Here is a 16,347-nt window from a genome sequence, read left to right as displayed (position 1 = left end):
TGCCTGAGAAGAAGGGGGCTGCTTTGCTCTGTCTGATGTCAGCCAGAAAGCATCTCCCAACAGGCTCCTGCAGCTATTCTTAGTTTGGAGAACACATCTCCGCCTGCTACAAGGCTCTAGACTTCAGAAGGCTTTTTATAAATCACTCAGAAACTTTCAGCCTGCTGGTTAAGAACTTCTTTTTTGTATGAAGGATGTTCAAAGCATCTCTGTGGTGGGTGCAGCCTCCCTCCCCAGGAAACTTGTAGATGCTGTCGCAATATCAGGAGCGACCACTTCCATCACAGCACTTCAGTACTAACACTGAACTGGGGGCGAATTCTATCTGTGTGAGGGATTTGGGAGGCAGGTAGGGTGCAGTGGTTCCAGTGCAGTTGGAAGACCTGTGTTCAAATCCTGCCTCTTAGTGGCCATGTGACCATGGGGAACTCACATTTCTTTTGTCTTTTTAGGGCTGCACCCACGGCACATGGAGGTTCCCAGACTGGGGTCAAATTGGAGCTACAGCTGCTGGCCTACACCACAGCCACATCAGATCCAAGCTGTGTCTGGACCTACACCACAGCTCATGGCAACACCAGATCCTTAATCCACTGAGAGAGGTCAGGGATCGAACCTGCAGTCGGATTTGTTTCCGCTGTGCCACTGTGGGAACTCCTCACTTTGCTTCTTTGCCTCTGGGTAACTGGGATAACCACAGCTGCCCCGGCGCCAGGCAGCTGCGAAGGTGCCTAGACCTTAAGCACAGAGTCTTGGAGCAGTGCGGGTGAGCCCTCCCGGGAGTGTGCTTATCCTGACTCAGGGATGAGAAAGCATGCTCTGGGGAAGTCATCTCTCCATCCACCCACGGGAAACGGAGACCCTTGGGAAATGGAGACCTGCGCCTCCAGGTTAAAGGAGCAGCCCACAATGGTGAGTAACAGAAGCCACACTTGAACCTGGGTCTGGGCCACTGCAAAGTATGGTCAGTTATGAAGCTCTGCTGCCCCCTAGGGCATGGGGGTGGAAATCAAACACCACTGAGACCAGTGGGGCTCCCTGCCTCTCTGAACCTAAGACCAACCAAAAATCAGCCCCACTTTATTCTACCCAGGGAGCCAACCTCCTCCACCCTCTTGAGATCTGGGGCAACTCAGTACCCTCAGTTTCTTCATCTGTCAAGTGGGTTGACAGATGCTAACAATAGCATCCATCCTGCAAAGTAGCACTAGGATGAAATGACATGGCTTTTCTAAAGGCACAGTCCCCCACCTTCTCCTACTGGCCCTCTCAGGGTGGAGGGCCCATCTTCACTCCCCTGGATGAGGCAGCTCCGCTGTAAGAGCAACGGATCTCCCAGATGTGGCAAGGCTGGGAAGGCTCCTATTTTTTTCCTGGATCACCCTCCAGACCTCTTGGGGTGTCAACTTAGGCACAGATCCTCTGGGGACTTGTGCTGGTTGTTTGGTTGTAAATGGCTCCCTTGGTGGACACTGAGGCTCTTTTGATGTCCTCCCTGGGTATAGGTGCCCAGGATGGGGATGATGCTAGCCTCCACCTGCTCCTCCCCTTGCCCCCACAGGCATTGCACCATCTGGACACTCAATCCAGGCATTTCCCACCTTTTTTCACATCTGCAGGGGAACACAACACTTGGCTGAACTCATTGCAGGGCCAAGTACCACTTGCCAGCTGTAGGAGGGAGAGAGGAGGAGAGAAAGCCAGGGCAGAGCCTTTTCTTGCACCTCCAGTCTCATTGTTCATGGTTATCAAGGGGGCTCCTCACTCCATTTCTGGCTTCACTTTGCCCTCCACCCACAGATGATGGACAAGCATCTCAAATGGGATGCACTCAACAGGGGGTGGGGGTGTGGAAACAGTGTGCCAGCTACTAGTTTATTTATTGGACTACGTTGAATTCCTCTCACCTCGCAAGTTTTCCTTACCCTGTTGGTGCATTCTCCAAAAACCAATCCTAAATTCCCCTCTCTGGAAAGTCCTTCTCTGCTGTCTTCAACTTGTACCACCAGCTTCCCTTTCTGGAATGCTACAGAGTAAGAGAAACAGGAAGTCAGCGGGGTGCACTGAAAGTTCTCCATAAGAGCCTTGAGCCTGGCAGGTGGAAGAATTCAGCAAGGAAGGAAGCAGAGCAGACAGATGACATGGTTCAGTGTGTAGCTTAGAGATTCCAGTTGGGGACGAATTAGGGTATTTGTCATTCAATCCAGGGAATCCGTGTGGAGGGTGATGAGGAATCTTCCATCAGCAGAATGACTACAATTAGGGTTCAGCTGAGGTCCCTGGAAAAATCAATTTCTCCTTCCTGGCCAAAGAGCAATTTGCAGTGTTCTGTACTTGATGGGGAACACGGACTTGCTTGGCACAATACTCACCCCCAAAGAGTATTTATTACAGTGATGATGAAGGAAAGCAGTGCCTCAAATGTTGCAGGTAGGTTATTCCCTGAAGAGGGAACAGCCAACACAGTGGCTCAGAGGCAGATGTGAGTTAAGCCATCAGGAAGCTGTGATCCCGGACTAATACAGTCTGCGTGCTGGAGGGTGGAAAGCTGCTTTCAGGTGTTTGGGCTTTATCCTTGCAACTTTCATCAAGCAAGGGAGTAATTGGAAGAGATACATACTTTAGAAGGATCAGGTTGCATGCACTTGAACTTCCAAGGCCGGAGGCAATGGTGGTTGGGTCAGGGTGGTGGAGGTGGGGATGTACCTAGGTCCATGTGGTCCCCTCAGCAGGATCTGGTGACACATGAAACATGAGGAGTGAAAGGAGTGATGAGCCCTTCTTTCCATTCCTGGACTTGGCAGAACCCTGCCAAGAGGGGGGAGGTCCTCATTTTCCTGCGGGCACTTCCCCAGCACAGGGCGGATGGCCACATGGCCAATTTCCCTCCTTGGACCCCTCTGGTTTACCCAGCGAGTCTCCATCCTGATGCCTGAGAGCCACAGATGGGGAGATGGCAGGGTGTTCCTGACACCTGGATGGTTCTGGGCCCAAGGCAGACATAGCCGGTCCTGGTCCGTGGGGACCGTGGGGGTGAGGAACTGTGTCCTTGTTTTCTGAGTCACTTAATGGAGCCGAGGAAGACCAAGTTTGCTCAGCAAACACTACAAGAGTATTTGTAGAAGGCAGGGCACTTCTCTTCTGGGACTTTTCTCAGCCTGTTGTGGTTGTATTCTTGTAGATTTGTGGCACATTCTGCAAGGCAGTAATGTTTGACCGAAACCTCACATCTGGGCCCTCTGAACCCCACCATCCCCAGGCCACCAAGGGGGAGGGGCATTTTCACTTAAATAAAACCACAGCAGAGAAGCAGCATCTCCAGGCGAGCAGGCAGGCCCCAGGCAGATGCAAGGCTTCCAAAGGTGGGGAGGGAAGCAGATCGCGGAAAGAACTCCCGGTCAGGAGGTGGAGTGGGTGTGCGTGAATCTCCCCCAGCCTTCAATCTGTGCGGCTCAGCAAGAGAAATGACAGAAGTAGTAAAACAAGCTGGGAACAGATTTCGATTCCTTCTGAGTCATCCAGGGAAGGAAAATGGAAAATTACCAGTCTCTTGCCCTCTCCCTCTTTCCCAAATGGGAACATGAGTTTCTTCAAGGGGACGATGGCACCTGGAGTATGTGACCAGCTGGCAGGATCCCTGGGCCATCTTGTGGGGGTGGCCCGGTTGCAGTCCTGGCTCTCTCCATCTTCTCCTGGCAGGACACACAGCACTGGAGCTTAATGAGCTTTAAGGCTAGTAATGCAGTTTGCTTTGGGGAGCTGGGCAGCCTGACTGAGGGTGACACGCTGAATGGACCTTGCCCAGACAGTGACACTTAAGAGTCTGTCACTACCAGAGGAAACTACAAAACATTTGCTCCAGCCCCCCTCACTCTAGAACCATCTGTTTGTCTCTTTTACCACATCCAGGATGCTGCTGGGAGGGAGACTACAGCCTTCCCTCCTACAGGCTCACTGTGGGGACACTGCCACACACCTCAGCCCTGGAACCAGCCCCTCTGCCCCCTCTTACCTCATCCTGGCTCCAAGCAGAGGACAAACCCAAATTAGAATAGGCAACAAATGGTAAACGATGCTTGGATGATTTCTAATTAAAAGGCGGAAGAAAAGACACATGGAGGAAATTTAGCTGTTGATAATTAACATGCCCATGTAAATGTGTGACTGAGCCACTGTCCTGAGAAACCAAGGCATCAGTTGGCAGCCCCCTGAACACCTTTGACTGGCAGCTGCTAATCCCTGGAAAGGCACACAAAGAAATCACACTTTGGCAGGAGGGCCTAAAGTGTGTGCCCTGGGTCTATCCTGACTTTCACTAACTCCTCCAACCTGTTGTCGCTGAAATGGTCACAAGCCAGGTCACTGAAAGCTGGGTTTCAAGGGGAGAGTTGCCTCATTCTGTTTCCAGGAAGATAAGGAGTGAAGCTCCATTAGAAGAGTTATTATCTTAGTTCGGGCATCTACCGCAAAAATACCATGGACAGGGTGTTTTAAACAACAAATACCTGGAGTTCCTGTCGTGGCGCAGTGGTTAATGAATCCGACTAGGAACCATGAGGTGGGGGGTTCGGTCCCTGCCCTTGCTCAGTGGGTTAATGATCCAGCGTTGCCGTGAGCTGTGGTGTAGATTGCAGATGCGGCTCGGATCCTGAGTTGCTGTGGCACTGGCGTAGGCTGGCAGCTACAGCTCCAATTCGACCCCTAGCCTGGGAACCTCCATATGCTGCGGGAGTGGCTCACGTAAAGGCAAAAAGACAAAAAAATAAAATAAAATAAAGTAAACAACAAATACCTACTTCTCACAGTTCTGGAGGCTGGGAAGGCCAAGATCAAGGTGCTGGCAGGTTTGGTGTCTGGTGAAGGGCACATTTCCTGGTTTGTGGGTGACCAGCTTCTTATAGCCTCATTACAGGTGGTGAGGCAAGTCAGCAGCTGAGCTCCCTTTTTATAGGGCACTAATCCCATCACCAGGGCTCCACCATTGTGACCTAATCCCCTTCCAAAGGCCCCGCCTCCTAATACCTTCCTTCTTCCGGTATTAGGTTTCAACATATGAATGGGAAGACAAAAGTTTAGTCTATAGCAGTTGTAAAGAGCAGCTAGGGTTTTGGAGTCAGGCAGAGTGAAAGAAAGCAGGACACTGGGGGGTTCCTGGGCACCAAAGGCTTTCTCCCCCACTTCTTGTTTTTAGGAAATAGGCCTCACTCAGCCTCTGTGACCTTCCTTGAGTTCCAAAGGTCAGGTTCAAACACTTGCTAATCAGGGAAGGGAGGAGATGCAGAGACCAGGGAGAAGCAGCCAGGAAACAACAGTGCAGCCTTGGGGCAGGATCCTGGTTCTCCATCAAAGGATACACAAAACAATATCTTTGAGCTATTCTGCAGAACTAAAATCCCAACAAAGGGAAGATGTTAACTACTTGATGAAGGTTTCTTCATTCCAGGACCCCCAGAACCACTAAACACCAGCTTTGAAGAAGAACACAAGCTTGCATCAAACCTGATCCCTATCTGTGGTCCTATTTCCCACTCCCAAACTATAAAACCACTTCCTATTCTCTCCCAAAGGTGGGCATAGTCTTTAAGGCATTAGCCTGCTGTGCCTTCCTTTGCCTGGCAAAGCAATAAAGCTGTTTTTTCCCTCCTTTGCCCAAATCTCTGTCTCTGTGTTTCTATCTGGCACCGGTGGACATAGGCTGAGTTTCAGCAGCAAGAGCTGGGTTGGAATCTGGGCCCTGTTTCTTAGTTGCTGTGTTATCATGGGCAAGTTACTCAACTTCTCAGAGCCTTACTTTCCTCGTGTCTAAAACTGGGAACAGGATTTCCCGTCGTGGCACAGCGGAAACGAATCGACTAGGAACCATGAAGTTGCAGGTTCAATCCCTGGCCTTGTTCAGTGGATCGAGGATCCAGCGTTGCCGTGAGCAGTGGTGTAGGTCAAAGATGCGGCTGGGGTCCTGCGTTGCTGTGGCTGTGGCGTAGGCTGGCAGCTGTAGCTCCAATTAGACCCCTAGCCTGGGAACCTCCACATGCCACGAGTGCGGCCATAAAAAGCAACAAACAAACAAATAAATAGATAAAATAAAACTGGGAACACTCCAAGTACTCCCAGGGTTGGCACAGAATAAAGGCTTGGGCGTGTGTGAACTGTGACAACAGCATGGAATGTTTGTGCTTTGTGGTGGAGGGTCATGTCCCAGGAAAGTAAAGTGACTTCATCTAACATTCCATAAGCATTTGTCTGGCTCTTCTGTGTCAGCCCCTGTGGATACAGGCAGGCATAGGTGCGAACGCTGACCTTGGAAGGTCTTCAAGAAAGGCAAGTTCCCCCCAAAGTGGAAAGAAAGTCTGCCTTGCTGCACAAGGAATGGAGGGTGCCAACCAGCCGGTGGCATATCAGCTTCTGCTCACAGTGTGGCCAAACAGCCACGATGCTACACCTGTACAGCTGTCTCGGGGGTCAATCACCCACACATAGGACTGGCGTATCCGGGCTCGAGAGGGGAGCCCCACTTGGTTCTAAGTCCCTGCTGGCTAGATATCCCACTTTAGGAGGTCCAGGGCCTGAAGGCAGAAGACAAACGGCCTTGTCAGGATGGAGCACCTTGGCCCCAGGTGCTGACAGACAACCAACTGGGTTCAGTCACCAAGGAGGACCCTAGGGAGCCTTCCAGGGACAGACCCCTCCCCCCATGTCCTCTGCCGAGCTCCTCTCTGAGGTACTGAGGGAACAGCATCTGAGGAACATTCCCGCAGTTGTTTTACAGAGGCTAAAACCCCCACCAAATAGAAGACTAATTGCTTGAAGACCATGAGCTCAGAGGCCCCAGGGCTCCTGAAGCCTGGAGATTGAACAAGTTAATCCCACTGACAGGGCCCCGTTTCCTTACCATCAGCCAATCAGAGCACAGTGCACCAGCTGAGAGCGCACTCTGAGACGCCTCTCCCTCACCTGGCCTTTAAAAATGTTTTCCCAGGGAGTTCCCTTTGTGGCTCAGCAGGTTAAGGACTCAACATTGCCTCCCTGAGGATGCAGGTTCAATCTCTGGCCTCGCTCAGTCGGTTAAGGGTCTGGCGTTGCTGCAAGCTGTGGTGTAGGTCGCAGATACAGCTCGTATACCCCCCTGTGCTTTAAGTTTATACCTTCTCAGCCCACCCAGGGCCCAGAGCCAGTGTACAGCTCTGTCGTGGCCGTGGTATAGGGCTGCATCTGCAGCTCTGATTTGACCCCCGTCTCAGGAATTTCCATAGGCTGCAGGTGCATCTGTAAAAAATAAAATTTAAATTTAAAAATGCTTTAAAGAAATGCTTTATTGAACCCCATCATGAGCACCAGCTTCCCTGAACCCCTTGCTTGGCGCCTTACAATAAATGCTAAAGACAAAAACCACACGAGTCTGGAAGTGGAGGAGTAGAGAGTTGAAAATTGGGGGATGATGGAAGATGGAAGTGGTTGAAATGGAAAGAAACAGCCATCGGCAGGGCTGTACACTGGCTCTGTGCCCTAGGTGGGCTGAGAAGGTAAAAACTTAAAGCACAGGGGGGTAAGGAGGTGAGAGTGTGAACATTCTGACGAATCAGCATCAGTTCACACAGCAAGGCGGGCTCAGAACAGGAGAGACCCTTGTGTTTTCTGCAGACGCAAATAGTATTGGTGAGAACCATCCCAGCCCACCCAGAAATAAAGCACAGCCCCCAGACCGACCCTATTTGGGTTGTTCTCATACCTCAGCACAAATTCTTTTCTTAGCCAATGTGGTAGACTGAATTAGCATCTTAGATGTAACCAATTGAAAAACCAGGAAACCATAGATGGTGGTTAATCCCAAAAAATGAGGGATGATATATTAGCAAGATATTTTTTGGAATCAAGTCCAAAGGCTCAGGTTCTTGTCCCTGCTCCGAGACCCTCGCCAGATAAATTCGCTTTAAGCTCCATGGGCCTCATTATTTCTCTTAGTAAAATATCAGGAACTAGGGCTCTAGCAGTTGATCCTTAAGGGGGCCTTTAGCTTTCAAATGCTCCATGGAAACAATTTAGAAAACAGTCTTGAACAAAGGCAGCTGTTACCCAGAAAGTCTTATGACTGCACTTTTCAAAAATACTACTTTTGAGAGGTCCTATTGCGGCTCAGTGGAAATGAACTCAACTGGTATCCGTGAGGATGCAGGTTCAATCCCTGGCCTTGCTCAGTGGATTAAGGATCCGGCATCACCAAGAGCTGTGGTATAGATCAAAAGACACAGCTCAGATCCAGTGTTGCTGTGGCTATGGTGTAGGCCAGCAGCTGTAGCTCCCATTCAACCCCTAGCCTGGGAAATTCCATATGCCACACCTGCAGCCCTAAAAAAAAATCTTACTTTTGGGGTACCCACTGTGGCACAGTGGGTTAAGAATCTGACTGCAGCACCTTGTGTTGTGTTCAATCTCCAGCCTGGCACAGTGGGTTAAAGGATCTGGCACTGCCACAGCTGTGGCATAGATCACATCTGCAGCTCAGAGTCAATCCCTGGCCCTGGGGACTTCCATAGGCCACAGGTACAGCCGTTAAAACAAACAAACAAACAAAAAACCTACTTTTATAATAAGAGGCAAGTAACTCTCAAATTAATCAGAGTATTTCTTTCTTAAGGAACAGGTTCTAGGTCCTATTTACATGAAATGTCTAGAATAGACAAAGCCATAGAGGTAGAAAGCGGATTGGGGGCATGAGGGGAGAGGGGGAATGGGGAATGACTGCTTCACGGGGACAGGGTTTTATTTGGGGGCAGTAAAATGTTTTCATCTAGATCAAGGTGGTGCCCAGTATTGTGAATGTGCTAAATGCCATGGATCATACACTCTGAATTTTGTTATGTGAACTTCGCCTCAATTTTTTTTTAAAAAAAGTCAAAACAGGACTTCCTGTTGTGGCTCAATGGAAACAAATCTGACTAGCATCCCTGAGGACCCAGGTTCCATCCCTGGCCTCGTTCGGTGGGTTAAAGGATCCGGTGGTGCCATGGTGTAGGTCGAAGATGCAGCTTGGATCTGGCATTGCTGTGGCTGTGGCGTAGGTCACATCTGCAGCTCAGAGTCAACCCCTAGCCTGAGAACCTCCACATGCCATGGGGGGGGGGGAAGTGGCGGCCCTAAAAGGCAAAAATAAATAAATAAGTTAAAAGAAAGAAAAAAGATCAGAACAATTTCATGGGGTGAAGACTATTAGGAAAAAATGATCTAAAAAGGGTCCTGGAGCAGCAGGGATTACTGGAAAAAAGATTGAGAAGGACTAGGGTGGAGGCTGGTAAGATGTTGTGGGGGAAGCCTTCTGCACAGCAATAGCCATGACTGGAAACAACAGCACAGCATGAATGGCAGGTTACAACCTCGAGAGGACAGTGTCCTGGAGACGGAAGAACTAAGAACTCTCATTCAAAGTGCAGTCTAATGTCCCCAAGATTCAACAACTTGAAAAAGAACATTTCCATTAAGAATTGTCTTTTTTTAAATGGCTAATCCTGCAGCATATGGAAGTTCCCCCGCTAGGGAGTGAATCTGAGCGGCAACTATGACCTATGCTTCAGCTGTAGTAATGCTGGATCCTTTAACCCAGTGCACAGGGCTGGGGATTGAACTGGCACCTCCACAGCAACCTGAGCCGCTGCAGTCAGTTTCTTCACCCACCGCACCATAGTGGGAACTCCAAGAATTCTGTCATTTTAAGTAGATGGAAATTCTACATAACCATTCAAGGATTCTATAATGAACTGGATGTCCCCTCCAGATTTTTCTTTATTTTGTACAACTTCTTTTCCTAAGTTCACCAAACAACTTGCTTTGGCTCTTCCTACTCCCCAGAAGACTTGACATCATTGTCCTCAGTTGTTATTTTTGGCACAGCCAAACAGGAAATATAGCTTCCTATGGAAAAAATAAGCCCACTTTGAACTTAAAAACAAATCTAAAAACCCCTTGAAAGAACTCAGATGCCAAAAACCTAACCTATAGTTTAGCAGTCAGCCTAGCAGTTGGGTGTCTGGCTGGGATGTTGGGGGTGACACTTCATTAAATTTCTGCTTATAATTTGCAAGGTGGAGCTGTAGGTGCTGTAGCGAGTCTAGGGGAAGTTGTCAAAGAGAATATAGAATGTAGGTTGCTCTTTGCTGCTGACAGCAAGGAACAATGTGAGAGAGGAACGCCCCGGCCAAAACATGCTGGTTTAGAACTAAAACAGAAGAGTCTGAAACCCCAGGCGTCTTATGTTGGGAAAGGCACTGCTTCTGGACACCACAGTGAGAGGACGGAAATCACTTTGAGCAGCGATGGTCTGTTAGACACTTGCCCATTAAAGGGAGAGACTCAGCTTTGGCTAATATCAGACTAAGGCGGCCGTCACTAGGTCAGGAAGAAGGGACAGGGACCAGGCAGAGAAGCAAGGAAATAAACTGGACTTGGAAGTTCTAGGAAAGGACTCTGGGGATGAGCGCAGGTAGCCTGCTAAGTTTTTGAGGGAATTGTTGGCAGAGGAATCAAGCTTGTAAAACTGTATCTCGGACTCGGACTGTGAAAACTACATGACATGCGAGGAGGGTGTGCCCCCAGCACCCACTTGTGATGTGGCCCCAGGGAGTAGTGGATGAGGGAACCCCTTCCAGAAAGCACCATCACCCCCCCCCCCACACACACACACACATGCCCTGCAGGTAGAGGTCTTCAGGACATCCACTGGCCCAGTGGTATTGCATCACTGCCAGCACTCAGGACCCACAATCCTCCACGTAGGATTTTTTTTTTGTCTTTTTGTCTTTTTTGTTGTTGTTGTTGTTGCTATTTCTTGGGCCGCTCCTGCGGCATATGGAGGTTCCCAGGCTAGGGGTTGAATCGGAGCTGTAGCCACCAGCCTATGCCAGAGCCACAGCAACGCGGGATCCGAGCCGCATCTGCAAACCTACACCACAGCTCACGGCAACGCCGGGTCGTTAACCCACTGAGCAAGGGCAGGGACCGAACCCGCAACCTCATGGTTCCTAATCGGATTCGTTAACCACTGCGCCACGACAGGAACTCCCCAAGTAGGATTTTTAGCTACAGTTGTCCTGTCCTCGCTTCACCAGCATATGGAAATTGGGAGGTATGGGGGGGGGGGCAGATAACTTTTTAGGTTATGGGGTCTGGGCCCCTGGGGAGCCATGATGGACAGATGGGGACGATGGCCCAGCTCTGGAGAGAACCGAGCTCTACGCAGGATGCAGGAAGCAGATGAGAAGCACAGACAAGGCGGATCCCCCGCCCCTTTCACTGTCCCCAACTCACACACAGGAGGCCACAGCCCAGCCTCCTTTGGAGTTAGGTTCTGAGTGTGACTTGAGTTCTGGCTACTGAAGCATAAGTAATGGGCCATCTGTCACGGAGAATATGGATCTGGGACGGCAGCATGGCCTTCAGGACCCCTACTGCTTGGGGGTCGTGCTGTGGTGGGAGCCAGCCCGTCACCATGGTGTCTGCAGCACAGGCAGCCTGGCTTCGGAGGCTGACTCCCTGGGAGGGAGGGTCTGCAGGGAAGGGCACACCCAGAGCCACAGCTGCTGGCCACCCTCTTCTCCATTCTGTCCCTCCAGGGGGCTGAGTGCAAGTAGGAAGGGCCATTCCCAGCCTCAGCTCAAGAACCCTCCCAGCTGGATAGCAGATGGGCCAGGGTGCTCTGGAAAGCCAGTGGGCCCGGGTCTCCAGGTGACTGCACCAGGGCCACCCGCCAACCCGCTCCCCTGCCCGGTGTCACGAGAGCAAGAAAGTTCTTCTGTGTTCAAGCCATCGTGTATTTTTGGGTCTATTTATTACAGAACTAGCATTACCCTAATACAATCATTGCTAAATGGCCATAATACATTTCTTCTGTAATTGCACATCAATTTTATTCACCAAAGAAGGAATGTTCTTTTCTCTCAAGACTCTTATTAAATTCTCAGAACCGAAACGTGGGAAGGGAGGGTTGCGGCAAGGCAAAGGGTAAGAACATCTGCGAGGTAGTTGCTGAGGTTGTCGGCAGTGTGGTTGTGGGGACTGGAGCTCGGAGATCGGATCCCTGGGTTCACGGCCAGGTTCCCCACCTGTGAGCAGTCCGCTCAGTGGGACGCTCGGCCTACACCTCAGCAGGGGTCAGCAGACTACAGCCTGATCCAGCTGCGGCCTGTTTCTTTACAGCCCTCGAGCTAAGAACGTTTTCTGACATTTTTCAAAACAAGAAGAATACGTGACGGAGACCTTATGTGGCCCGCAGAAATAGTCACTGCTCAGCCCACATCTTATAGGGTTGCTAGGAGGATTATAAATAGTTGAGGCCGACGCCTGGCTTAAAGTGAGCACGCAATACAAAGTAATACATGCAATACAGCTGTTAATGTCTCTGAAACCAAACTGTCACAGAGCCAAATTCTGCATTTCTTCCAGGTGAACAGTTTCCTCCTTCCCTCCAAAAAAACAAACTCGAAACACGGAGAGCTAAAGCTTGATTCCTATGGCCACAAGGTACTTTTCAATGAAAACACTGCTGGTAGTCCCGTCTCACGCACTTGGAACATGGACGAAGGGAAAGGAATGTTCGCGCTTTATAGCAAAGGGACCGGGTGGTAGTGAATGAAAGTGCAGGACACGAGTGTGACTCAGTTTAATATGTTAAGAAAGATGTTTTAAAAGTAGAACAAGACTCTAAGTGGATATTAGAAAATGTAAAACTGATTGAGCAACAAGTATTAATGCTGGTTTTTGAAGCAACACAATTTTGCAGTGTAAGTGCGCTTACAATGTGGATCTGTCACAAGACTCAGGCAGAGACACCAAGAGCTAGCCTTTCAAAATCTGATTAGATGGAAGATGTTTTCAAACAGGACACCTGGCAGAACTAGATGAGTTTGGGACATAACCGACGTCTCACTGAGGCCTTGCTGCCTGAAGCATGTCTGAGCCTCAGGGATGCTGTGTGTGTGTGGGTGTGTCAGGGGAGAAAAGTCACAACATACAAAAGCACAGAGGCACTGCAGTGCAGAAAGCTGGTGACTGCACAGCCTCGAACTCTTTCCACATCACGTGCGACAGCACACGTGTGACAGAGGAGCAGCGCTCTGTGGGACACTGTGGACAAAGCCGTGTGCCCTGCAGCTATGCACTCAGCATTAACAACACACCAAGAACCTGGGCTTCCCTCAAAGGCTCTGCAGCTCTTATTCCACAGCACGTAACTTGACATAATTAAAAAGCTGTGAACTCTGTGTTATATAACCTGATAGTCTCAAGATTACCAGCCAGCTCCTAAAATTAACGCCTGATAGGGAAATCATAGTGTAAAGGTGCCCTGTGCACTCACCAACATTAAGAAAAACTAAGAAGAGCAAATTTTTGCATACTCCAACTAGAATGAGAAGTGAGAGAGATTCTGCTGTTGTCACAGCTGGGCTTTCTGTTCTGGAACGAAATCCGGCAGGCCAGTTGTGTGGTTTCTCTGGATAAGTTCCATTTATTAATCATTGTACAAAAAAATCTTGGCATTCATTTGAAGAGAAAAGAAGTTACTATATCCAAATAGTTAATATTTCAACATTGTGAAAGTTCTACTTTTATAACAGGGTTTTGAAAGTGGAGAAAATGTTTGGAAAAGTTTTAAAAAGAAACTTATGATTTATTAGAGTACAGGATCCAAAACACGTTTTTAGAAAAATATAAAGTGCCCAAATACCAACTTACACAGGTGACACAGGCTTCCTGGAGCCAAATGAAGCATTCATGAAGAAACACATTTAAAAACAGTCTAGATACATATTTACATTGGGTCAGTAAAGGTAAAACCATCTTTCTTGGCTTCGATGTTACTCTAACAAAAAAAGAAAATCAAACCAGAAAACCAACCATTATAACTCTCAGCATGCTCCACAGATTCTTAGTTATGCACCTCATTAATATTAATGCTGTAGTATCTAATTTTCACCTTTAAATGAGAGTAGTGTAAAACTCCCCAACCTAGGGCAGGCTGGGTGTTGTGAGTGGTCACGATTTCAAACGAGCGTCCAAACCATCTGACTTTGGGTTGGACTGACAAGGAACATGGACCCTGGACCAGAGCTAATTTGGGCTGGAAGGAGCCAGTGGGCCAAATCCCCATCTCTTTCTAACAACTGCTCAATAGCTGTCACTTGCCAGGAAGTGGTCTCAGGTAGCTTCCCCAAACCTCAGTCATCCCAGGGTTTCCAGAGGGTAAACAAGAGGCAGTCATCAAACACAGCGTGAAAATACTGCATGCAAAGGGACGGACAGGCAGCGAGGCATGGCTGGGTCGCAGCCCCCTAAAGCCTCATTCACTAGAGCAATTGGAATCTTTTAAACTTAGAAAGTAAAGTGACTAGGTCCTAACTCCAGAAGTTACTTCTACAGGTAACGCCAAGGCTGGCCCACTGGAGAAGGGGCAGGATGAGAACAGAGGGAGCCCAGAGCTGCATTAAGAGTCGGTCCCTTCATGCTCAGGCACCAGGAACACGAAGAATCGATGCCAATGGCGCCTGGATGTGAAGTCGGGCTCCTGGGGGGCCTGAGCACAGACCCCCTGCTGGCACTGTCATGGCAACTCGGAGCACGCTCCGGGTCTCCCTTCCTCCCCGAGCGCGCGCTCTGAAAACTGGAGGTATTCCATTTATTTCTACTCCGCCACATTTGAAAAGCTCTTGAACGGATTCTAAGGAAGGACAGAGAGCATGAAACCTCCCCTTTCCTTTCTAATTTCCAAGGTTCATTATTTCCTCTTTTTTCCGGTTCTAAGAGTAAGACCTCATTTTTAGGTCTCCGGAGACCATGAGTACAGTTTCTAAAAGCAGACATTTTAACAGCAGATTGTACTTTCTACGATAAAGGGAACCCATCACTGATTTAAGATCTACTTACGATACTGGAGTAGATTAAAAAACACACACTTATTTTAATGGGAGGAGCAGTGATGAACGTGGAAAGACCCATTCACAAAGGCCATTATTATGCATTTTCTCGAAGAACTGTATGTAATAAAATAGAGAGCTAATGATTCGTAGAGATAGGAGCCTAAATCCAAGAGACGAATCTGGAAAGGAAACTGTGTCATTCCCTCAGTTCAAATAAAGAAAAAATAAACGCCTGAAATCTGTTTCAAAAATTAGAAAAAAAGAAATTCGAATGATGCTGATGACTGTTAGTTTGTTAATGACTCCAGATCCAAGTTGCTGCCAAGACCACTGACAGCTTCAGCCCTGAATGAGCACTGAATTCAGGGCGAAAAGACAGACAGTCCTGACTGAGAGAGGAACACACACGTTGCCCAGAGAAATCAGCAAGAGATGACGGCACTCGTACAACCCCATCTGTCCAGCAAATGAAACGTTCTGAGACCATGGAGACAGACACAATGGAAAGTGAAGAAAAGAATGATTATAAGAGTGTCGACTGTGAGACGTCATGAAGACAGAATGTCACAAACTGTCACCACAGGACAAGCGTACAAGCCATGCCACTGAACACAGTGCCTTTCAATGAATCACTAGTGTAGGCGGAGAGCAACATTGTCTTTGCAGCTGGAGGAGAGCACACGTGATTTAAACTTAGTAGGAGGCAACCAGCACTACTGGTTAAGTGGCCTTCCTGGTGGTGTGAGCCCAGAGGGATCCGTGGAGACGTCTCCATCCAGAATCCTGTTCTCTTGGAAAATAGCAGCAGCAGCAAAGGTACAATGTCCCCACTAGACTCTACTCCACGTTCTCTTTCTTTGCACTGTAAATATTCTGCACCGTTTCATAGACAGACTCCAGATCCTCCGGGTACCGGATCTCCAGCTCTGCGTTTGGGATGTAGTGTGTGCCGGTGAACTCTGAGAAATAGCGTCCGACATCAGGGTGTGAGATCTCCTGTGGCTCCACGTTATACTCCAAGTTCTCTGCAGGTAGAGAGGCACACGGACATGCTTGTTAAACCAGGTATTTCTGCAGCATCTTTCATCCAGAGAACTTGCTATCACCCCTTCTGTGCATTTCTGAGCTGGGGGAAAGGGAAGACAGATGTTTCTGGAAGTTGGAGGAGAAACTGGAAAAGGCAGCATGCGGCCACAGCAGGAGGGCGAGCACGTGGGGGCCCCACCAGCTCTGCCTGGAACGTGAGTGTCTTCCTCCTCTCTGAACTGAACTCCAGCGTCCTCGGGGGTCTGGACACTAGGGACTCAGCATGCTCCTCAGACTTGATCGCACACACAACCAAACGTGTGGGCCAGGGATCCTAGCCGGCTGGGTTCTCACCAGTGGTAAGCACCCCAGTCACCAGTCTCTACCCGCCATCCTTGCCTACTAACCTGCCCCCTCCCAC

At 49.2% G+C, this 16,347-nt stretch overlaps 1 protein-coding gene across 2 annotated transcripts in view; it reads right to left on the bottom strand.

The window, feature by feature from the left end:
* Positions 1-11,796: 11,796 nt before the first annotated feature.
* The window catches only part of FBXO21 (F-box protein 21), a 41,272-nt gene continuing 36,721 nt past the window's right edge, over positions 11,797-16,347 (bottom strand). For both annotated transcript variants that reach the window (XM_047762750.1, XM_047762751.1), the window contains exon 12: positions 11,797-15,925. In XM_047762750.1, coding sequence (XP_047618706.1) covers positions 15,738-15,925 — 188 coding nt within the window. In that variant the 3' untranslated portion in view covers positions 11,797-15,737. The remainder of the gene's footprint in view (positions 15,926-16,347) is intronic.

Source organism: Phacochoerus africanus, chromosome 15 (assembly GCF_016906955.1).
Source record: "Phacochoerus africanus isolate WHEZ1 chromosome 15, ROS_Pafr_v1, whole genome shotgun sequence".
NCBI lineage: Eukaryota > Metazoa > Chordata > Mammalia > Artiodactyla > Suidae > Phacochoerus > Phacochoerus africanus.
The sequence above is the reverse complement of the archived record's forward strand: the minus strand, read 5'-3'. Positions and strand labels throughout refer to the sequence as shown.